The sequence below is a fragment of the Cebidichthys violaceus genome, unplaced genomic scaffold, assembly GCF_023349555.1.
Source record: "Cebidichthys violaceus isolate CVI_PGR_0920_01 unplaced genomic scaffold, fCebVio1.0.p SCAF_4, whole genome shotgun sequence".
In the NCBI taxonomy this organism is placed as follows: domain Eukaryota; kingdom Metazoa; phylum Chordata; class Actinopteri; order Perciformes; family Stichaeidae; genus Cebidichthys; species Cebidichthys violaceus.
Genome location: NW_027176594.1, coordinates 13,001,382 through 13,026,036, shown reverse-complemented (window position 1 = coordinate 13,026,036; position 24,655 = coordinate 13,001,382). Strand labels below are relative to the sequence as shown.

General features: G+C 44.1%; 2 protein-coding genes across 8 annotated transcripts in view; both read left to right on the top strand.

Annotated features, from left to right (window-relative positions):
• The window catches only part of apbb2b (amyloid beta (A4) precursor protein-binding, family B, member 2b), a 43,512-nt gene extending 24,881 nt beyond the window's left edge, over window positions 1–18,631 (top strand). For 3 of the 7 annotated variants that reach the window (XM_068726972.1, XM_068726971.1, XM_068726973.1), the window contains exons 5-18: window positions 341–585; window positions 978–1,109; window positions 1,571–1,642; window positions 2,407–2,457; window positions 3,198–3,283; window positions 3,546–3,606; window positions 5,437–5,583; window positions 6,142–6,269; window positions 9,406–9,520; window positions 10,879–10,963; window positions 12,664–12,748; window positions 12,853–12,979; window positions 14,285–14,464; window positions 15,224–18,631. In XM_068726972.1, coding sequence (XP_068583073.1) covers window positions 341–585; window positions 978–1,109; window positions 1,571–1,642; window positions 2,407–2,457; window positions 3,198–3,283; window positions 3,546–3,606; window positions 5,437–5,583; window positions 6,142–6,269; window positions 9,406–9,520; window positions 10,879–10,963; window positions 12,664–12,748; window positions 12,853–12,979; window positions 14,285–14,464; window positions 15,224–15,394 — 1,685 coding nt within the window. In that variant the 3' untranslated portion in view covers window positions 15,395–18,631. The remainder of the gene's footprint in view (window positions 1–340; window positions 586–977; window positions 1,110–1,570; window positions 1,643–2,406; window positions 2,458–3,197; window positions 3,284–3,545; window positions 3,607–5,436; window positions 5,584–6,141; window positions 6,270–9,405; window positions 9,521–10,878; window positions 10,964–12,663; window positions 12,749–12,852; window positions 12,980–14,284; window positions 14,465–15,223) is intronic. The other 4 variants (XM_068726976.1, XM_068726974.1, XM_068726975.1 and 1 more) reach the window with 4 other exon arrangements.
• Window positions 18,632–22,361: 3,730 nt separating this feature from the next.
• On the top strand, window positions 22,362–24,317 carry LOC137885164 (serine/threonine-protein kinase pim-1-like). The gene is made up of 9 exons (XM_068727320.1): window positions 22,362–22,466; window positions 22,512–22,578; window positions 22,696–22,866; window positions 23,019–23,113; window positions 23,212–23,259; window positions 23,369–23,578; window positions 23,667–23,847; window positions 23,955–24,122; window positions 24,226–24,317. The coding sequence occupies exons 1-9, from the start codon at window positions 22,362–22,364 to the stop codon at window positions 24,315–24,317; spliced, it is 1,137 nt and encodes a 378-aa protein (XP_068583421.1).
• Window positions 24,318–24,655: the final 338 nt, after the last annotated feature.

The following is a 24,655-nucleotide window of genomic DNA, read 5'->3' as shown; positions in this document are numbered from 1 at the left end:
AAATGGCACTGATGACGTGGTCCCTCATTTTTCTGATTCCGCTGCCTCTTAAAAATAATTTGCTGTCGGTGTTCGTGGTCTTCCATCTCACATGAAATACAACAGCAGCGTTTACCAAGTGTTCCTCAGTTGTTGTTGAATGACAGCTGCAGCAGATGCTGCTAATCCCAGTCAGCTGTTGATATTGTTCAGTGTATGAGTGTGTGTGTGGGTGGGGGGTTAACTTCCATTTGATCACATGGAGAAAAAAAATCTTGTGTGTGTGTGTGTGTGTGTGTGTGTGTGCGTATACATGCATTTGTAAGAAAAGTACACATGAGGTCTGTGATTTTCCCGCCAGATATCTGGAGTGAACAGTCCTTCCAGACCGACCCGGACCTGCCTCCAGGATGGAAGAAGATCACGGACATGGCCGGCGTTTACTACTGGCACATTCCTACGGGCACCACCCAGTGGGAGAGACCCGCCGCCCGCCCGGCACCCCCGGGACAGACCGAGTCCCAGGCCCCGGGCGAGCATGCAGCCTCCATGCCACGCAAGCACTCTCTGGGCTCACTCAGCCCCTCGCCCACTCCTGACCACGAGGTGAGAGACGGAAAACCACAAGCTGACACACATTTTAGCTCTGACTTCAGTCTTGTTTGTGTTTTGTTTTCTTTTGTGCTATAATTGTCAGTTACTTTAGCAGTTGTTGTGTTCAACTGGGATCACCTGAGATGGTTCAAACAGGCTGTTAGTCGTTCATCCACAGACAATGTAAAGAGACAATGAAGTCCAGTGTTTCCCCTAGGTTAAAACTAATGCAGTCTAACGCCACAGCCCTCCTGAATTCACTGTGTGTGTGTGTGTGTGTGTGTGTGTGTGTGTGTGTGTGTGTGTGTGTGTGTGTGTGTGTGTGTGTGTGTGTGTGTGTGTGTGTGTGTGTGTGTGTGTGTGTGTGTGTGTGTGTGTGTGTGTGCGCGTGTGCTCATTTGCAGGCGTGCCAGGCAGAGATCTTCTTCAGGGGTTCGACTCGCTCGGGCAGCACCACCTCCGACAGCTCAGTGGAGCCGTTCTCCACTCACGAGCCCGCCCTCGCCACGTGCGGGTTCGTCAACAGCTGCTACTTTGTGAGTAAAGCGTCTGTGGTATTCTGCACGTCTTTACGCCTCCGTATTTTATGCGTGTGCCCAATCGTATGTCCTGACTGAGATCAGCCGAGGGACTGGCAGACATAGGCAACAAGACGACCGGGTAGAGGAAGCGAGACAGAAAGGTAGTCGCCATCAATACTGCGGACTAGCAGCAGAGCACAAGAACACGGAGTCAGTCAATCAGTCATCATGCAGAATGATGGAGGGATACGGAGAGAGGAAGGGAGAGTGATGGAGAGGAGCATGGTGTAGATAAGATATTGATCCAGTGAGAATGGACTGATGTTGACAGATGGATGTGCCAAAATCTCATTCTGACCTGCCGACTGCTAACCAGTGATACCAGAGCCAAAATGGCAGACATAGAGTCTTTTTTTTCTTCTTTCTTTTAAAACAATGTTCATCTCTCCCCGGCTCCCTCTCTTTTCCCTCCTCAGCCTCGCTCCACATCTCTACAGGGGAGTCCTGATCCAGAGGGTCACTCTCAGCTTCTTGAAGATGAGGACAAGGTAGGATTCTCCAACGCTCTTTCTGTTCCCGTTTGGCTAACGGCTCGCCCGGTTCTCTTTGATCAACTTGTTGAGTTGTGCTTAATGTCTTTCTTTCTGTGCCGTGTGCTGTGGCACAGATAGAAAAAAGAAGAAGTTACTTACAGCATCTGTATGTGTGTGTATTCTACTGTATATTTGTGTCACCTACAGAGCAGGGAGTTAAGTGTTTGGACAGGGACATGTCTTCTTTGGTTTGGCTCTGTGCTCCACAGCAGACCGTGTGCTCTCATGGACACTGTTAATGTGCAGTAACACAGTGAGATATTACAGACGCACATGGCACACAAAGTCCACTTACATGTTTATCTTTAAAAATGTTAAATCAACATACTAATGTATTGTGGTGTTTTTGTTTTGTCATTGACTTTTGTATGATAGTTTATCTTATTATTTAGTGGCTTTTTAATCTTTTTATCGGATTGTCCAGAGGTGTCCCCGTCCAAATGTGTGTAACTCTACTGTCTGTATGGTTCCACATCGTACTAATCAGGAATCAGTAGATTCTTAGCAGCAGGCCGATGTTCAATAGGAGCATGAAGCATTTTGATCAGCAGCGTTTTTCCTTTTTAAGAAAATGTCTTGCTGGGTCGCTCCTCATTGCAACAGGCGCTCTGTGTGAAGTGAGCTAGTTAGCTAACATCCTTTTTCTGTCTTTCTTCCCTCGCTCCCTTCCTACCTTTTCCCCCTACCACTATGTGTGTGTTTGAACACTGTGTGTGTAGAAACAGGCGTGGAGTGATTTTGGCGGAAAGATTGATAGTGAGGTGTGGAAGGCAAGTATAACGCACTCAGCGGGTTTCTCTCGTGGTGCATTTCACAGCGTGGCATCATGTGCCACAAATTCACTGCCTTGTGCAGAGAGCATGCGTGGCTGATTGTTCCACATAAATGCAACCGCACCGACCACAGCACCATCATCATTTTGCTGCAGCCACACACACACACACACACACACACACACACACACACACACACACACACACACACACAACAGGTTGTTTTTTCCTCACTCACCTATGAAATGTTGTCATCTTTTCCCTTCCTGCCGGCACAGATCTGAATGAATGCTACACGTTAACTCCCTTTCGCCCATGCAGCATGCCCCCATGTACACGTAACAAGCCATCTCTCCATCCGGCGAGGCCCACACAATGATGCATGCTGGCACGACATGCTGCGTGTGGTCAGAACATTTAGTCTGTGCCTGCTTTAGCCCCTCTCTCACTCTCCATGTAACCTGGGAATGGTACGGCAGTCATACATGTAGGTGTGGGGACGGCAGCTCTAGTTGGATCAAAAGCACATTGACATGTTGAAACTGAAAAAAAGACCAGACAGGTGAACTAGACCCTCATCTGTCTGGAGCTGTTACACCATGAGGGACCAGACTTTACGCAGGAGAGCGTTTTAGCAGATGGTATTACAGGTTACATGTGTGACAGGGGCTTTAAGGGGGGGGGTTGTTTTCGGTGTCATGTTGCACGCTCCTGATAATGTCGTCTGCACACGCCAGGACCTGCAGGCGGCCACGGTGAACCCCGACCCCAGTCTGAAGGAGTTCGAGGGTGCGACGCTTCGCTACGCATCGCTCAAGCTGAGGTGAAACGCCTGCACACACACACACACACACACACACACACACACACACACACACACACACACACTCACAAGCAAATATAAAAAAAAATCTAAGACCATTCTACTACATCTGTCTGTGTCTCTTACCAGTCGAGCCTGGTTGCTCTACTCTTGTGTTGGAGTCCAATGAGGTCAGAGGCAGCAGGATGTTAGTCGTTGTACTTCAGGAAATGCTCCATGTCTCACATTTTTTTAAACCTTGTTTTGTATTTTTTTGTTTCAGGAACCGTCCAGCAGTGGAAGAAGAGCAGTCTAGCAATGCCAACAGAGACCCAGAGACAAAGGTAAGAGCCTGCATGAAGCATGCATGTATTTTAGACACAAGACAGATTTAGTCCACATTGTTCTGCTTTTCTGTTTTAACAATGTTTACATACAGTTCCTTTTTAAATGTCTAAATGCTAGATAAATACATGTTAGTATGGCAGCAGAATACTCCACCAATGTTTGAGATCTTTTGCCGTATCTAAAGTTACTCATGTTTCTGAGTTAACTAATCCTGCTTTAAACACTGCGGAACAAAATTAGCATTCCCAGGACACACACCGCTCCCTACGTGAAATGATTCTGTTTGCAGGTTTTTGTCTGTTTATGTCCCAGGCCTGTTTGTTTACTGGTGAGGTTTGTGTTGATGGTGGCTGAGTGAAGCTGAGACATTAATCAATGCTGCCCCCAAGTGGTGAGGCCAAGAACTGCGTTCTCTCGGACGGCTGAGAAGATCAAAAGCGTCTTAGATTAGACTTTAAAGAGGACATCCAGCCTTTCTGTTTCCCTCTGTGTGTGTTTGTCTGGCAGAAATTCGGAATCCTTAGCAACAGTGACATTGTGATGAATACCAGACATAAACACAGACGAACAGTCAGGGCGTCTGGTCGGTAGTAAACACACACACACACACACACTTCCAGCAAATAGCCCACTGCAGCATCAGGATTGGAACGACCCCTTTTCTACCAATAAAGGAGCTGAATACAAGGAAGGGCTCACTCAACAATTTCCTATCTATCTTAAGTCGAGAAACCGATAACTGCAGTACACACACAGGTGCCATTTTACTACTTTCAAATATTCCATTCAGGAGCGACGTCATTCAGAGTGAAACAATGATACACGTGCATGGAGGGAGTTGCTGAGGATCCGATGATATTTTTTATTCATTTGACAGCAGCGTTGTGATTGGCTTAGGGAGATCGCGGCAGAATCGGGTTATTTAATATAAAAGTGAACGCCCATAATCAGCTGATTGAGAGGGAGATTTGACAATAAATAAGAGTAAAGAGAGTCTTCCTGACTAAACTTTTGCGATGCTTAGTATAGAAACCTAAAACTCCTTATGGGCGCCCAGAGTGCTTTTTTAAATGTTTCTATGACAACATATCACCACTGTAACCTCCTATGATAGACTAGCATCACACCTTTGCATTTTATTATCCATTTAGGCTGCTATCTATGTGTTTGACAGCATGTGTTTTTTTCAGTATGAGCACCAAAAGGAGGATATTTGCTGCATACTTGGTACAGATGAGCTTGTCACCGCTCAATATGACGGCCGTAACGTCAGGGCGGCAACTTACAAAACGGTGGAGCGCTTTCTGTAGTCGGCCGCATGCCGCTCTCCTCACTGGGAACAATAGAAATAAGACGCTATGTGGACACAGGCCCCTAAGAAGAAACATACCTTAAGCTACTGGTTGCAGCATGTAGCTGCTAATACCTGCTGGTCTGGATCTGTGACACAACTTTCACCAGCACGGAGAGAGGCATTGTGGGTCTTACCGTGTGTGAATCCTTTTATATTGTGTGTGTGTGTGTTTGTGAACCACAACAAACTTGATTCACAATAAATGGTTCCTTTGGTAGCGACTCACTCTATTAGCTGTCCTCTTTCATCGTGGACCTCCGTTGTCTGCAAAGTACTTTCTGAACGGACCACTGAAATGAAATGAATACTTGATGAGGACAGACGGACGTTTGTGGAGTTCAAATGATTTGGCTCGAAGCCTAAAACCAATCCCTGCTGGTCACGGTGCCAAAAGCCTTGATATGTCTGTGCTCTCTGTACTGAACACGTACATGTATCGTTTTAACGTGTGGTGGCTTTGGCGTGTCCTCAGTGCTTCGCTGTGCGCTCTCTGGGATGGGTGGAGATGGCGGAGGACGACTTGGCTCCCGGAAAGAGCAGCGTCGCCGTGAACAACTGCATCCGGCAACTGTCCTACTGCAAGAATGACATCAGAGACACCGTCGGCATCTGGGGAGAGGTGAGGGGGGAGAGTGTTTCATATGTATTGTTTTGTTCCGAGAACAAAAGTTTATTTACAGGGGGAGGGGTGCTAGTAGAAAGCCAGGAAGAGGAATTAAAAGGGGCAGAACAGCGTAAGAAAAAAACAGATGTGAACAGAACAATGTGTGTCAAAAGATGGAGGGAGGGAGGGGAGAGTGAAGAGAGCGAAGTGGAGCAACGTTATGAAGTCTTTTCCTCCCTCTCCAGTGGTTGTAATTAATGTGAAGCGACGGAACAGAGAGAGAGGGAGAGAGAGGGAGAGAGATGGAGGGAGGGAGGGAGGGAGGGAGGGAGGGAGCGCTTCATCCTTCTTTCAATAACACAAACGCTTCAGGCAAATATACTTATAAAAGAAAAAAAAGTAAAAGAAAGCAGCTGACCTTTTTAAATGACTACTTTTTTCTTTCTTTGCAATGTCTTGAGCTGCAGGAAATAAGGATTGTGTGTGTGTGTGTGTGTGTGTGTGTGTGTGTGTGTGTGTGTGTGTGTGTGTGTGTGTGTGTGTGTGTGTGTGTGTGTGTGTGTGTGTGTCCAGGGGAAGGACATGTACCTGGTGCTGGAGAACAACATGTTGAACCTGGTCGACCCCATGGACCGCAGCGTGCTTCACTCTCAGCCAATCGCAAGCATCCGGGTCTGGGGTGTTGGCCGGGATAACGGCAGGTCAGTCATCGTTTTTTCTTATATGGATTAATTCCCCCCTTTTGCTTGTCCTCATGATTAATCATTAGCGTGTAAGGTTTACCCAGAATGTACGCCATGCTCTAAATTATCTCTAACATCTCTGTAGTGTGTTATCAACCTGGGTCATGACTTAGTAAGGCTTCTTGTTGTTTTCAAGCACTTTAATGATTGATGGATTAGTCACTAATTTAAATGAAGTCGATGGCACATCGCTCAGTTAAAAAGAAAAAGGTCAGGGTGACGGTGGAGGGCAGCAGACGGCTGGTGCGGTGACGGGCAGAAGAGAGGAGCTAGTGATTGATGATGAAGGATAAATTCATCGGGACAAAGGAGAGGACGCCCACCCCCACCCCGCTTTCACGGCCAAATCCACCGACGCCACATGGTGGTGCTGCTGGGCGACCGGCAAAGAGCGCTCTGCGCTGCTGCTGGAGACCGATTCAAATGTAGGTTATCAGGCACAGCCAGGTGGACTGGAGCGGTCGGACACACACACACACACAAACACACAAACACACGCATAAGCAGAAGCGCACTCGGGGAAAGAGGTAAGGCTAAAAGCTCTTGGCATGTGCAGAACTGCAGAATTCTGTTGCCTCGGGGTTCTCTCTCATTCACACACACACACACACACACACACACGCAGCGCTGTAAGTTACAGTATATTTATAAGATCAGCCTGTCAGATAAAAGGAACATGTATACCATCCACATCTACATATAGCAGGAGTGTGGGAGCGCTGGGAATACCTCAGCTGCAGCAGAGGGAGGAGGAGTGGGGGGGGGGGGGGGGGGGGGCTGGCATGAGAGAGGGAGAGAGGGGGGATGGAGCTGCCAGAGGGGGAAGGTATGGTTAGTGCTCTCTGGGTGTGGAGCAGGACAGGTTGAGGAGTGAGCGCCCGCCCGCGGTATCACCAAGGAGTAGACGGTGTGACGCTCTCGTACACAGGATCACAGCCGTGAGTAAATCTACATTTACCTTCTGTAATCTTGCTTTTTTGAAACCACCACTGCTGTTTAGCTTTATTGTGAAGTAGCAGAAAAACAGAAAAGATGAGCCGAGTGTCCAGCCCTGTGATCAGTCTGTGGGAGATTTGTAGCCAGTGTGAAGGCGTGCATGTCACAGAAAAACTCAGGTGGAGTGTGAAAATCTGATGTGAGCGATGAACCGAGAGCGGCTGATCACAAATAGATGAAGGGAGTCCCGCTTCATCCGAGTCTGGAATCTGAAAACAGCTCGTGAGGAAACGTGCATCAGTTCACGACTGACATGTGTCCATGTGTGTGTAGGAATGCAGTGATGGCAGTAGCTGCTTTTATTCTGGTATTTATTCATGAGTTGTTGGACTGTTTGACTTTAAAAATACGAGACCTTTTTGATTTTAATCCCGGTCGTAGTGAGGAGTTCTCCCTCTCCACACACACACACACACACACACACACACACACACACACACACACACACACACTCTTTCACAGTGGTCGTGTCGGCATAGTAACCGTACCCCTCTCCACACATGTGCCACGAAACACATTATCGCCATAGAGATTACAGATTCCCACGGCAACCTTGAGGGGCGTCGGTGATGATAAGATTATAGTAGGAATGAGATATTACCCCCCCCTCTTTTCCTCTGACTTTTATCTTCACTCTTCATCGTGGTGTTTTGTTCTGCCCTCGTCTTCAGCGCTTTTATATTAATTGTGTACGTTGTGGCCGTTCACTTCCAGTTTCCTCCCCTCCTCGAGGTAACTTCTTTTTTTAATTTTTGTATTATGTGTCTGTTTGACTCTCCCAGTCTATTTCCTTTAGGAAAAATCAGCCACCAATTAATCCAGAACATCTCTCTGTTTTGCTATTGCTCTCTTCTTCCTTCGCACCTTATTCAATGCTCTGTCCGATTTTTATATATTTTTCCTCGGAGCAAAATATGAAGTATGCATCAAAATGACCTGCATTGCTGCTTTTCTGCATCGCTCTTCAAAGCTGTGTTTTTTGGGACGTAGTTTCTGCACAGAACAAAGAAGTATGTAACTTGTGTTAGTGTGTGTGTGTGTGAGTTGCTGTTCGTCTCCTCTTTGCCTCCTGTCCCCACAGCAGGGGGGCTGGTATGAAGAATTTGTTGTTTGTTTTCTGTCTTTTATTTCCACTAACTGGCTTCCTTTCCTCCCTTGCTTCCTTGGACACAGAGAGAGGTAAACACATTCCTTCCCCTTTCATCCCCTCCCTACATTATCTCTCCATCATCTCCGTCATCCCCTTATTGTTTCATTTCCTCCGTGTCTCGTTCGTCTCGTCTTCAAACTGGCTCCTGTGGCGAAGTGAAAGGTGACCTCCTCTGTCCTTGTCTGTCTACAAGCATTTTTTTTTTTTTAAGTATGCACACACACACACACACACACACACACACACACACACACACACACACACACACACACACACACACACACACAAATGGGACTCTTTTCGGTAGAGTTCCCCCTGAGGGCCTGGGCTCAGAAATCTTGTTACCCATCAGGCCCGTGTTTCCTATTGCACAGCATATTGAAGCACGCAGCTTGAAGGAAGTTATTTAGATGGATTTTATGTGCACACCTGAATGACGTAAATCAACGTGTGTGTGGGTGAGAGCTGTACTGGTTTCATTTGTTGCAGCTACATCTTCGTTCGTCTCCCTCCCTCCCTCTGTTTTCATTCCCTCTGTTCAGCTAGGTAGCTCAGGGGAAGGTTCTCCCCTGCTGTCACTCATTCAACTTCCTCTTGCATCACGCTGCTCTATTGATCTCTAGGGTCCATTGACGTGTGTGTGTGTGTGTGTGTGTGTGTGTGTGTGTGTGTGTGTGTGTGTGTGTGTGTGTGTGTGTGTGTGTGTGTGTGTGGAGTGTGTGTGTGTGTGGGAGAGTGTGTGTCCCGTATTCATCAGACAGATAAAGGTCAGCTCATCTCTCATCTGTCTCCAAGAGCTGTCTGTCTCAAAACCGGACACACACACACACATCTAGTCTCTGAGTAGTACTGGAACTAGTAGTTTTCTCATTTCCATCCACCCCCCGTGGTGTTTTTTTTCTCCGTCCGTGTGTCTTCACTGACCCGGTGTTGTCCTCTTTTTCTCAGGGACTTTGCATACGTGGCGCGGGACAAAAACACCAGGATCCTGAAATGTCATGTGTTCCGCTGTGACACGCCAGCCAAAGCCATCGCCACCAGCCTGCACGAGATCTGCTCCCGGGTGAGACAGAGAGACACAGATAGAACTCCAACTTGTTGAGAGAATGTTGATGTCATGATCACAATACATTTCACAAACAAACTAAAGTGAAATACAAAATTATCAGAAAAATAATATGTATAATAATCATAATGTTATCAGAAAATCAATCATAATAATATAAAAATAATCATTGTAATTGTAATAATTAGAAAAAGGATTACAATCGTAAAAATATAAAAATAATACTCATGGAAGTAATAATAATGTATTACCAGTAGTGGTGGCACCTGAGCTTGTGTATAGTTTTATCATATTTACTATCCCACAGTCTAGGCACACATTTTAACAGTAGCACATCTGATCTGCAGTCCTCAAAGAGTCCAACAAGATTAAACTCATCTAAACTTTCTAAACACAGTTATCAGAGAGCTTTCTCTGCTCTGAGCGTCCTCGCTAAGATGAATACAGATTCATGCGAACCCGGTTACAAGAACAACATTCAAACCAGGTTTTTGCTTTATTCCCCCGAACTCGCCTAGAATTACTGTACTTTCTTTTTGTTCCCAATGAAACAAATTTATAGCTTCCGAAATTAAATAAGATGTTGTAAAACATGTTTAAATTCTGTCTTTGTTTATGCCGACTCATAATCCGTGTAGCATTAAACAGTTATTATAACTGGTGCTACCCACAGATCCCTCGTTATGACCGCTGACTCGAACATAGTGTGTCCCTGAATGTTATTCGTTTGAGGAAAAAGGTGAAGAAGGAGCCATTTGTCCTTCTTTTCATCCTTCATGCTAATTCTAACTCCCCCACTTTACATATTATAGACCATGGAGTCTGTTTAAGACAGAATTTTCACACTAGAAAGGATAAATAAGGAGAGGTAGAGAATTGGTCTCAGCAGGGGTCGCTGACACAAACTCTGATTAAGGATATGTATAAATTATGTGTGGTATATTTCCATATTGTGTGTGTGATTCTGGCTGTTTTTGTCCATCTCGTTCTGTGTTTTTCCATATGTGTTTCTTTGGAAAGAGAAGGCCTGCTTAATGTGTGTGTGTGTGTGTGTGTGTGTGTGTGTGTGTGTGTGTGTGTGTGTGTGTGTGTGTGTGTGTGTGTGTGTGTGTGCGTGTGTGCGTGCTCCCCAGGTGAAATGAGTAGACAATATGACAGTATCAGGGGTGAAACTGCTCGAGGTTTTTCCTGAGCTCTTTCATCTTTTTTTTTTTTTTTCATCCCCTTTCACTGTCACACATTTTTCTCTTTGTCTCCTCAACCTCCTCCCCTGTGTCTCTGCCACGGTATTCTGATTCTGCGTCTGTTACACACCGTTTCCTCACACTTCTGTATCTGCCCGTCTCTCCATCCAGATAATGACAGAGCGAAAGAATGCCAAAGCGATGGCGGGCTCTCTCCAGGACAGGATGCAGGCCGGACTAGATCTCCCTTTACAAGGTAGGCTTCACACGTACTGGACCTCCCTCAGTGTGTGTGTGTGTGTGTGTGTCTGTGTGTCTATGTCTGTGTGTGAGAGAGATGGGGATTGTGACAAATGACTTGCATCAATAGACACTTCTTGGGCACACTGCATGCATTTAAACTGGCTATTTGTTAGAGCAGAAAGTCTCAAATACCACCGCAATGTCCTCTGTTAATGCATCAAGACAGTTTGATTCATGAATATTTATTTATTTATTTTTTTATATTTTTTTCCAAATCCAAACCCTCACTGTGAGTGAATTAAAGACTAAAGGGCCCCTGTGAAGTTTTCTTGTAAACAAACAAAGTTACGTTAACATTTGGTGTTACTCACCTAAACATACTGTTATGTAAACACGGCGCTAAAACTGTGTCCCTCGCAAAACCATTGTTGTCCTAAAACATAAAAGTTGAAATATTCTCATATGGACCGCTCGTCAATGTCACACTTGGCCCAGGCTGCCAATCAAATCAAGCAAGGGGGCGGGCTTTACTACTTTACCACTCCCTTCCTGTCTTGATGTGGTCGGGCTAGCTAGCTTGGGAGGATGTGAGAGGGAAGGGGGGGATTTATATCTCACGTCGTAAAGGTTTCCTGTAGGCTGAGCAGGTTCATTATGCAATTATCTGTTAATCACATATGATCTTAGTGTCCTTGAAGCCTGACAAATGCATTGAATGCATTTCATTCCTCATAAAATACTTACAGAAATGAGTACAGTTATTAAACCCTGCATTATTTACATCCATATTTACTGGCATGCGGTCTTCATGTTTCTCTGCTTTGGCTCACTGCTCCTCTTCTCTATCGATCAGTAGAACGGCGTGAAATATAACGGGGACCCGCTCGTAAAAAACATCGCTCTAGCTCGGCCAGTGGTCAACAAACTCCACATGCTACATGGAACAGTTGTTGGCCGTTAACAGATTTAGGGGTCTTTGGTCCAGTGCACCAGCATGTGACAGTGTTCAATTATCTCAAATTTACAGAGATGTGGAGGGAGCTCCTCAACTTTTTATTAGTCAGACAGATGGGAGAAGTAGCCTGCCAGGAGATGTTGGTGACAGTAAAACAAGATTTCTTGGTCGGCTAAAACACAGACTCATGCTGCATTTTTTGGACCGAGACTGGTTCTCAAATTCAGTCATAAAATAATGAGAACAACGTGTCTTTTCTGTCATCGCTCACCGTTTTCTCTCCCGTCGGCTTGCCGTCACTCTGTCAGGGAGAAGAATGATTGGCTGTGCTGCACCGTGTCATTTATATACGCTCATGATCGGACGAGACGCAGGCTGACCGTCCGGCCGGTCGCTGACAGCTCGTCAAATCGGGCTGCTGCGGTGTCTCTGCTTAAAATGACCTTTTCCAACATGACGAACAGGAGGTGCAGCAGGAGAATACCTCATTACAGTCCACTGTGCTAATCTAAAGCAGGGTTTTATTATAAACTGAAGCTATCCAGCTACTAGAAGGCCACCCTGAGAGCGTGACCTCTGCCGAGGCCACGCCCTTTTTCTGCAGTGTTAATGAAAACGCCCCGTGATCCAGAAGGTGGTCAGTATCCAGATATCTACTCTGCAGGCTGCGCGTGGAGACCCTCTGTAGGTGTGCATTGTTGGTTGTTGACATGGAATTGAAAATGCCCCTCTTGAACGCTTGCATGGCTTCTCCCTAGCAGAGTTCCCCACACCAAAGACGGAGCTGGTTCAGAAGTTTCAGGTGCTCTACCTCGGGATGCTGCCTGTGGCCAGACCAATAGGTTAGTCCAACACACAAGCGCACACACACACTTGGTGCTGTGATGAGATGCAGCCTAACTTTAGGTATGATTTTAATGTTTCTGTTTTTTGTTTTTTTTAACATGCTCTGCTCCAGGAATGGACATCCTGAACGGAGCTATAGACAGTCTGATCGGCTCTTCCAACAGAGAGGACTGGACCCCTGTGGCTCTCAACGTGGCAGATGCTACTGTCACCATCAGCAAAGACGAGGTAAGACACACATCTGCCATAGCTGAACTACAACCCCCGACTTTCCCTGGACTTTCTGCTCTTCTCAGTTTTCTGCATGGATAAGATAAAATATGATAAATCAAACTCCATACCCAAGAAAGAACCGTAGGCTGTTTATAAGAAGTGGATGTAGTCATGGTATTTTTGTCCGTTGCCATCTTGGATTTTTGCCATCTCCATCTAGGTTTTTTGACGTACAGACGCCGTAAACAGCTCTGGTAGCACCCGATCACTCACAAAGTAAGCGCTCCGCTTTATGGTCTATTTGACTCTAAATGGAGCATAATTTACTAAATGAACATCATGCTGTATTGAAGAAGACTTGAAACTAGAGATTGAGACCATGAACTCATGTTTACAATGTTTACTGAGGTAATAAATCAAGTGAGAAGTAGAGTCATTTTCTCATAGATTTCTATACAATCTGACATCTTTTAACAACCAGAGGAGTCGCCCCCTGATGGTCAGTAGAGAAAATGCAAGTTTGAGCACCTCCGCATTGGCTTCACTTTTCGGAACCAGGCGTTGCCGTCTGGACAAAATGTGGGAGAAGCATTATAGGAAAACAACCACCATTTTCTTAAAGTTTCTATACATTCTTGCCACTCTATGGCAGTGGGACAGAAGATGGCGGAGCATCCAAACGCCTGTTGGTTAGGTCGTCTGTTTAGAGAACCTACCTTTACTTACTACAGACTAAACTCATGAATGTTGGTTATCTTTGTGCGATTTACTTCGGATACATACCGCTTTGTTATGTCTGGTGCAGAACATATCGCTGAGTTTGCCATTTATTTCCTTCAGCAGTCACCACACTTTTAAAGTGTGCCCGCTGTTCGCACTTCACTGTTGATTCTAACACGTAAAGTGACAAAAAATTGTGGAAAACGCGTCACTCTGGCTTTTCATTGTCAGACCTTACTGACGGTGTCAACCATGAAAGGCAGCAAGCAGCCACCCAGAGCAATGGGACAAATGTGAAGTCTTAACAGTGTTCGACCATGCAGATGACATAAAATGCTTTTTTGAAATTTAAATAATTTAGCTGTAACATCAAGGCACATAAAGCCCATCTGCTCCAGTGGACCTGTTCATTAGAAGGCTACAGTTTTTTCTGGGCGGCTCCCCTGTATGAACATGTGGAACTATATGCATGCATCTGAGTGCAGAACAAAGGTTGTAAATTCCCTCCATAATGCGTTTTTATGATGTCTCTCCAGTAAAATCACAATCTGCATGTCTATGACTCTCTGATTAATCACCTACCGGTATGTTTCTGACCAGGACGAAGAGGAAGTGCTGGTGGAGTGTCGCGTTCGTTTCTTATCTTTCATGGGCGTCGGGCGGAACGTGCACACGTTCGCCTTCGTCATGGACGCCGGTGGCCATCGCTTCGACTGTCACGTCTTCTGGTGTGAGCCCAATGCCGGGAATGTGTCGGAGGCTGTGCAGGCGGCTTGTATGGTGAGTCACTTGGAATGAGGCTGTATTTCGGGGCGACATTTTGAGCCTCTCTTGCTCTTGTTAGAGCTGGGTTATTCAGCCTTGACAGATGGTTGTGTCACTGTCCGATCCATATGCTCTATTCAGGTTGTAATGGGGCCCTCTGTCAAAACACTGTTGGCGTAAAACATGCATTCAAGCCGCCCAAAGTTAAAATATAGTCTGAGATCAGCATCAGTCGTCTCTGAAAGAAGATTTCCTTTTGTTTTGTAGTTTTGTAGTATAGATTTGGATTATGCGACACATTGTTTACTGCTTTACAGGAGAAGTTCTAAAGAGGAAACATGTACATTGATTTAACGTAATAAACTGTGAAAAACCTTTCACAGTATTTTTTAATTTATCATTATAACGTCCATAATCACAACCCAGAATGCAGTGTTTCTGCTGTAATGCAACCTATTAGTGGAGATAACTCATCTCCCTCTGCCCTCTCTGCTGTGGGTGAGTCACAAGATTAGTCGACAGCTGGCTGGGCTATTGATCACACATCACAACTATGGATATATGGACGCACACACACACACACACACACACACACACACACACACACCACCCACACACTAAAACTGATTCACGGTGACAGGAATCACCAGTCATTACTATTGATCACAGCTAGCAGCCTGCACCAGTCTCTCCCACAGGCACCTCCACAGTCGTACACTCAGCAGCTGTAACTCTCTATTATTTACAATACGTCTCTCTCTCTCTCTCTTTCAGCTGCGGTATCAGAAGTGTTTGGTGGCTCGACCCCCCTCCCAGAAGGCCTGCGGCTCGTCGCCCCCCGGTGACTCGGTGTCCCGTCGGGTATCGACCAGCGTGAAGAGAGGCGTCCTGTCCCTCATCGACACCCTCAAACAGAAGAGACCCGTCACCGAGTTGCCGCAGTAACCCGCGCAACCGACCACCGCCGCAACCCCCAGTCGCCATGGTAACTAGTTGCATCGCCGCCAAAAAAAACGTCACCACCGCAGACCCCCAGTAACCATGGAAACACAGCGAATCCCCGGGGGTTTTGGGGAAACACATTTTAGTTTGCTTCTCTGAACTAAAATTGGAATTTTGCCTCAAGAGTTTATCGGCTCTTGGGGCGGAATTCAAATTTGTTTCCGCAAAATATGACATGCATAAAGACTGTAATCCCACATCGAGAAGGAACAACCACAGAGAAACACCCGATGTGGTGATCGTGTACATAGAAGTGACTCTCATCCCCCCTCAGCGCAGAGAAGGAGTGAGGAGAAGAGAGCAAAACCTGAAGAGAAAGTAGGAAGTGCTCCTTCCAGGACGGTGAAGAGCTTGTTGCTGCCCAAACTGCTGATCTCTCCGTGCTCTAATTGTATTTGTGTCTGTGCTGCCAGCATGACCTTGCACACCTGGCCACCACCTCCCCCCCCCCAATGTCATTCACCTGGTTGTCCTGTTAGTCTGTAGTGCCCCCCCCCCCCTTCTCATTGTCCCCTTTGGACTGTGACGTGAAACGGAAGGACGGAATCGTGAAAGCCATTGCGTCTGATTTTCAAATTGGCGTGTAATGAGTGAAAGAAGGAAGCTGCTTCCGACTAAAAAGATTGGGTCGTCAGTCTACACACACTAACCTGATCCTGCATGAACGTTTTGTATCAAAGTGAACCATTCTAGACAATATCGATACACTGCTGCTGCTTACAGGAGGGTGAGAACGTCGGCGTGGAGGGTCTAAACGAGCGGTGACCTTTCACCCGAAACATCCTTCATACACTTCCTGTTTGCTTGTTTTTTGTTCTTTCGTTAAGCCTTCGGGAAAATGACAGACGATAGCCATAATGGAGAAGGAGACCGATTATTCCTTTAAATCCCACCTCTGCATCAGTCCCCAGAGACTTCATGTCTACTTATAAAAACAGGAGAAAGGCTGGAGGAATCATTCGTAGAAAACAAATGGAGGAATGTGTTTTTGGAACCTAAGGAGGTGAGAAGGAGAACAGACGGGTTTCACCTCCGGATTTGGCTGTTTTTTTTGAGAGGCCAAACAGAGAGACATGTTGACTCAAACCAACAGGGCTCTCCCGGGCTGTTATCTATGTGTGTCCAGGGTTCTGTTCACTTGAATACGCCTTCTCAGTTGTTGTTTTTTCATTGCCTCCTCCTTACTGCACCACTGTCATCATCAGTGCCACTAGATCACTTTTGGTCTGTTTTCTGTCGTTTTTCCTCTCACAGATCTCAATTCAACACTGCTAGCTCCTCATTATCGCATATCTGACAAGCTTGGATGTACGGTAATAACTAATGAAGTCAATGACGTTTATCGCAACTAAAATCATAAACATATTTTTTAACTCTGGGCAGTTATCTTGGATGTAAGGCAGAAGATGACTACCTAGCTAGTGCCACTGATCGTTAGCTAAAACTTCTCAACCGCACAGCGACTGTTTAGGGAACATGGCGTCACCGTCTGTCAGCTTTAGGGTTGCTCCATGTGGTGAAGCAGCATGTGAGGGGCTGTAGGGAAAAAAAGTTGTCTGCTATAATGTTAGCATGTCAGGCTAAATAGCTTATTTTAGCTAGTTAACTATATTTTATGGGTTTACAGGTTACGTAAGAGAAAAAGCATATCCTTTATCAGAGTTAGGTTTGATGTGAGCGTCTCTGTTCTGCTCTTTACTGGATTTAAGGAAGTCTACACCCAGCAAAGAGCACCAAACACACGGTTAGTCCAGCTTCCTAAAGGCCTGAACCTCTGTCTCGGATGTCACAAGTATGTAAGCTAAGCAGCCAAATGTTAAAATGAAATAACACTAAACTTACTAATACGCTGACTTACTAGTTCTACGCTGCAACACAAGAACACAGTATTTTTATTTCCATGTCCTCTAAACGGATCATCAACTGCTGAGAAGTCTTTTTGCTGCTAAATGTAGCTTTAGCCTGACGTTGTGTATGCAGCCCTCAAGTGACTCCTGGATCTATCGTTAGCTTTATTAGCTAGCTAGCGAATTGATGAAATCTGCTAGCACATTTTAGCGATCAAAAAGTGACGGTCTGTGGTCTACTTCTGAGTGAAATACAAAAATATATATTATTATTTTATCAATAAAACGTCCACCTTTTGAACTGAATGTGATGAAGTAAAGCTTGACAGCGTAGCAGCAGTGTATAAAGGAGGCTCAGCGAGCGGCCACGTTACTGCAGCGTCTCGTTGCCTCCTGTCTAGTGTCGAGCTTTTGAACCAGTTAACCGCTAGTGGAGTGAACCAGCAGTGTAATTGAGATTCTAGTGTCAAAATTCAGCCGCATCATCTTTTGTCACGATGACGTTGAAATGTGAATGAGATGACAAAATGTGCGTGTACATAACTTCAAATGTAATGTAACATTTGGCATTAATCATTGTTATAAGCTATCTTTTCCTTTTTAAATGTCTATAGTTATTTTCTTGTTATGAAATGCCTTCTTCTTTGAGAACTCACCAAATGGCCAAAGTGTAAAATAGTGATATACATTGTTGTAGATAAGAAGAAAAAAAATGCCAGAGCGAATAATGAAACAAGGAAAGGTGATTGGAAATGTTCACAGTTGTCAATTCCGTTTTATGCTGAATTTAACTGAGCAATTATCTATGCATTATTTTGATCTCGAGAAAATGGAAAGTCGTGAAAAGCCTCGCATGCCCTTGGACGGTGGAAAGAACGACTGTATGTACTGAACAGAAATATTTTTTATTTTATTTATTCTATTTTATAAAGGTATATACTGATTTTATTAGTTGGGGCAAGTAAAGTCTCTTGACTCGGTGTCATTGTCTCGGTCCCCGGTTTACTCACAATGCTCCAACAAGCTCCGCTTTGCAGGAAAAAAAGGCAAATAAAGGAATATATCTTCACCTTGTACAGTGTACTGAGAGCCAGGGGTCCACTGTGGGTCTCAACAGTTTAACAGGAGTCAAGAGGAAGAGAAAGAGGAAGAGGATGATGATGGCGGTAACGATAGTGGACTCCCAGCGTCTCTGTCAAGCTCACTCACATAAACGACAACAAACGCACACCTTTCCCACAGATGGATGTGTCGGCTTCCGTTTGCTGCTCACCGATTTGTACACTTTGTCAATGTAATCAATTGTGAGAATAAACAGCATTATAAAACCGAACACTGTGTGTCTGTGTATCAACGCTGCAGCTCATTTCTGTTTACATTACAGATGATTGATAAAGGTTACCTCCTACTCAGATTGTTCTATTTGATACAGTTGTAGTGGTCTGAGAAGATGACCATACGCATTATTTCAGGAAAAAATGTGGGAGAATGAGAGAACAAAATAAAAAACACAACAGAATTATTATATTTCTTTCCTTATCATTTCAGCCACCTTGTGACCGCTCAGATTTTTCTTGCTCCTGATCCACAGGTTTGGAATTATTGGTTTAATCTATAAAATGTAAAATGCCTTTCACAAGACCAAGAAGACATATTTAATTTGCCTATTGTATCTTAATAAGGGACTGTAGTAAAATGATTGGGGTGGGAAGGGGGGCTAAAATATAAGTTATTAATATTAGTTCACAGTACCAGTGAACTAATACCATACTCATGATAATCTTGCCATTGGTAGCGCAAAGTGCAACAAATTGAAGATAACATTTAACATCTAACCTTTAATATAATAAAATAAATCCTCATGGGGAAGTGTGAAATAAAATTATGATTTAATTTAGGATACCTTCCCTTCAGCAAAAAGAGAAAAAATACATAACTCTTCCTCCATTTTCAGCGCCCATCCTCCACCCTAATAAGGAAGGAAACTGGTGGAGGCCCGTAGCAGTCCTGACGTGCAAATTGGTTGTTCGATTTGGGGCGAAAGACTAATCGAACCAGTAGCTGGTTCCCTCCGAAGTTTCCTTCAGAATAACTGGTGTCAGAGTCTCGCAGTTTTTTCTCTCACTGCATTCACGTGAATATGGTGCATATAAAGTATTGAGTCATATTGCCTGTCAGTGGAACTCTTTTTCCAAAGTAAAACTTTATTGACACATGTCAACTTCAACACCTCTTATTGGCTGTTCTCTTTGTCCATCACACAGTACCTGAATTAACTCTATAAAACACGGGTGTCAAACTCATTTTCACCCCGGGCCACATCAGCATCATGGTTGCCCTCAAAGGGCCGGTTGTAACTTTAAGACCGTATAAATGTAACTACTCCCTAACATATTGTTAAATAACTGTCTCTGCATTTGATTATTGTTTATTCAAGTGTAAAAAGATTGTACATGCAGTTATATAAATGTAAAATATTATTATAACATAAATCCTTTTAATTTAGGGTTAAGAAACCCACATTACTCTATCAAAGATCAAACTTTTAAAGAAAATATTAAAGACAAATATCATCAAACACAAGTTATTACATTAACTTTGTCCCTCCCCGTCGTCGTCCCATTCATGCAGCTACATCCAAGAGCTCCTCACTGACGGTCAAGTCTGCCTTCAGCCTCTTATAAACATAGATAGATGCGCTGTGTCCGTGTTGTCTGTGCTTTCATCAACAGCTAATGAAGACAAGTACCTGCTCGTCTCTTCAGCTAGCTGTGTTGTTAGATTGTCTACTAGTTCCTGAACTCGGTCTGCGACGGTGTTTCTTCACAAACTAACATTTTTAAAAGCCTGGATCTGGTCGGAGCACACCTGCTCACATACCTTTAGCATGCACTGCTTCAAAAATGAACCCATTTACCTACAGATTTCATGTGTTGTAAAGCCACGTTTAAAGTAGTCTTCAATGTACTCACAATCCATTTCTATGTCAAATGTAGGGTAACCTATGAAGAGCTGCTTCTATGACTGTTGTGTTTATGTATCTTATAATTTTGACTTTCTATCTTGTCATTTTGACTTTCTATCTTATCATTTTGACTTTCTATCTCATAATTTTGACTTTCTATCACATACTTATGACTTTTATCTCTCGTGTATGTTAACACCCCCATTTGTTCTCAGACTGTTATCTTCAAAACAAACAAAAACATCATAAAGGTTTCCCCCTTTGCATCATGTACATTTTCACACACATGGTTAATCCCCAAACATAAACTTTACAAACTTAATCAACTTAAACTTTGTTGCAGGTTTTGTCATCACGTCTGCAACCATCTGGTTTGTTGGACAATAGTTCAAACTCATTCTCCCATCATTCACAGTTGACCTTATGAAATGATATTTGATGTCAACATGCTTACACCTCTGTCTTCTTACAGTATTCTTTGCTAACCCTATTGTACCTTGGTTATACTCATAAACCGTAGGTGGTGCGTATTGATGTCTGTCAATGCCCACTAGTAGTTGATCTAGGTACATACACTCTTGTGTAGTTGCGGCTAACGTCACATACTCTGCCTCACAAGTTGACAGTGCAACAGTGGGCTGCTTTTTGGATTTCCATGAAATCGAAGGACCATTTTCATTTAGGCTTACACAGTAACCTGTTGTACTACGCCTGTCAGTTACATCAGCCGCCCAATCCGCATCACTGTATGCATGTAGCCCCAGTTTCTCATGGTCACATTTTCTGTAACACAACTCTTTGTCAATTGTGCCTTTCAGATACCTCAGTACATGTTTTACAGTAGTCCAATGCTCTTCTATTCGCTCAGTAAAGTTCTGTGACAGTTTACTTACTACAAAGCTCAGATCAGGTCTTGTACATGTAGTCAGATAGATCAGGCTGCCTACTGCCTCTCTGTATTTTCTGACATCACTCATCATTTCTGAATCATCAGTGTAGTTTAGTTTTTGTTCACACGGTGTTGTTCTAGGTTTACAGTCATGCATGTCAAACATGCAGAAAGTATTTTCTCCACATATCTCTTCTGTGACATTGTTACATATGTATCACTCTGGTCAAAATCAATACCAAGAAAATGTTTCAGTTTACCCAAATCTTTCATCTTGAATATTGCTGTGAGCGTCCCCTTCACAACCTTCAGTGCATTTTCATTGCTGGCAGCACTGATCAAGTCATCAACCCATATTATCAGGATCACTTTCATTTTCATTAACATTTAACATTTCATTAAAAAAGTACTTTTTTGTTATTATCACATTGCCACGTATTTACATGATGTATTATTCATTCATTCTTTAAAGTCTTTGACTTTAAGATCAAGATGAACAGTTCATAGAAACAACCTGAGGCCATTTTAATAGTTTGTAGGAAAGTCAGCCAGATGAGAAAGAGTCAATATCAAGTATTGTATGCGTGTACACACAGTATTTTATGCATTGTATGAATATATTCAGTGGATAACCTCCATCTATATATACTATATACTGGACACACACACATACACAATTTACTCTAAACCCTCATTTGCATATATGACCTCATGATAGAACATTTCATCATGTTCTATGTTCCACTCACCACAGCTTAAGAACACACTGAGTGGTAAATTCACTCAGATAGTTTCAAGCATTGGATTGGTACACACTGCACAGCTTTCCTGTTAGAAACTTCTTCATCTCAATGGACAAAGTCTCTGCAAAGAAGACAATGAATTGCGGTTCTCCGGCCCTTAAAAGAGATCGAGGTAAGTTAGAAATCTGCATTCACTGGTGTTAATGACCCATAGAACTTATCAGGAGGGGAAGACACTAATCTAGAGTTAGTACCTCGAGATAGACCTCTAATTCCTGCTGTGGAGACCTTTTTCTTACTGTGATCTGAGTCTGAACTGTGAAATGATAAAAGATGACAGTTTCATACATTTAGTGACTTTAGCTAACACCAAACTGATGTTCCACTTTTGTTTTTTGCATTTGTAGATCTCAATATCAGCACATCTGAACAAAGTTCAGCATCTGGAAAGCGTAGCCGGACTACCATGATCAAAAAGAAGGCCAGTCATAGAAGGCAGAACCTCATTAACTTGACGAGGCTCATTAAAAGGGTAAACCCAACCACCTCTGAGGATGTCGTTGTGAGACAAGTGAAGAGGAAAGCCAGAGAAGATGGAAAGGGACCACAGAAGGAGGAGAAAAGGAGCCGACTGGACCTCATCCAGGGTGCCGACGAGTCGGCGTCCACCTCAGGAGACTCTGGTAAGCTGATCATGTAAAACTGCCGTTGGAAATGTATCCCATCATCAGTTTACTGAACACGTTAGTGTTGTGATTGTCAACAAACTGATGTTCCTCTGTTTTTCCCCTCATGTGTAGAAAGCTGCAGCACATCTGTGGAGGATGTGAGCAAGAGAGGCGATAAGAGGAAGGCCGTCGCCGATGGTGAAGGTCCGAACATGAAGAAGAGCAGGCTGGACCTGAAGGAGGCCTCTGGACCTACAGAGACTGAACACACCCAACAGGGTTTGTCGGTACATGGCCCAGCAGGTTAGTACTTTGGCTTCATTATGTTCAGTGTAAAATCATAATTTAAATGAGGTATAACAAACCTAGGAGGGATTCATATTAGAGTTTAGGTAACATATAGTTGCTGCTACTCACAAATGTATTTAAAACTAAATATTTGTTTTTCTGTTTAGCTGAATTTGAGGCCAAATACCAGCAGCAGGGTCTGCTCAGTGAAGGAGGGTGTGGATCTGTGTTTGCTGACTACCGCAAAGCAGATAATCTACCTGTAAGTGTTACACACACACACACACACACAGACACACACACACATACACACACAATATGTTCAGGAAGTGCTAACCAAGTCTTGTTTGTATCTCGTAGGTTGCCATCAAACACATTCCTAATGACAACGTTCCCTGCAAACACGTGGTGAGTGAGCAACACTTGCTGCTGTTCAAATGTGCTGCACTCTCTTTCTGAATGTGTTATGGATGAATCGTGTTTCTCTCTCATCCTTAACTCTGTTGTGATGTTTCAGGACGATGACGGGAGGCAGCTCTCCGTGGAAGTCGCCGTCATGTTAAAACTGGCGGCCGAATCAGAGGGGACATCGGCACCCGTATCCCTGCTAAACTGGTACGATCTGGACCAGGAACTGATCCTGGTGCTGGAGAGACCGATCCCTGCCGTAGACCTTCTCGACTACATCGAAACTAACGGAGGCTCCTTAGACGAAGAGGAAGCCAAGGTAAGCTGCTGTAGTCGGCTCAGAGCCATGAGAACATGTCAGACCATCCTCCTCTCTGATCCATCATCTCACTCTTTTTGTCTGTCAGGTGATTCTGAAACAGCTAATCGATGCAGCAATTGATCTTGAAAACAAACACATCTTCCACCAGGACATAAAACTGCAAAACATCTTGATCGAGACCAGCTCAGACTTCCCGCGAGTTCGTCTCATCGACTTTGGACTGAGCTGCTTTGTGAAGAAAGGAGCCTCTTACCGCGTCTTCTTCGGTAAGATGTCTGCTTTGCTCCTGCTCTTCACTAACTTACTGTCTGTGACTTTACATTGAAACAAAGCTCCTCATCCTCACTGTCTTTTTATTATGTCTGTATTCTAGGTACTGACATCACCCCAGAGTGGTACGATCGTGGTATTTACAGAGCCGGACCCACCACAGTGTTTCAGATGGGAGTGGTCCTCTTTGAGACGCTCCACAGTCGTGCAAGTTTCGATACCATCAGGTTCTTTGCAAACAAGCTGAGCATCAGCAACGAGCTCTCCGAAAGTAAGAAAAACATAGAGAAACATGTCGGCAGACACAAATCTGTTCATTTTAGTTAGATCCCGGAGCCGCCTCCTTCACCTTTCTTCTCCTTCTTTCTCTCCAGATTACCAGGATTTCTTACGGACAAGTTTGAACGTAGACCCCGATCAGCGGTCTACCCTGAAAAAGCTCAAGAGTCATCCATGGCTCCGATAACATTAAAATAAAAATATATTTAAATTTATTTAAAAAATATCCAATCCCAAACTTGAAAGTTGTATAAATGGAACAGATGTGATATTTGTGAATATGTGACCTGATGGGCAGGTGGCACCTTGTGTGGTAGCCCCAGCCATCAGTGAATGAATGAATATGAGGGGGTGAATGATGACATAAAGTCAGAAGACTAGAAAGGCACTATACAATGCAGGTACATTTACCATTGTTTAATTGGTATTAAAATAGTTGGCATTAAACTACAGTATTATTATATATTATAAAACATGACTATTTTCAAAAAGTTATGCAATTAATAGCATATAAAATTGAAATCA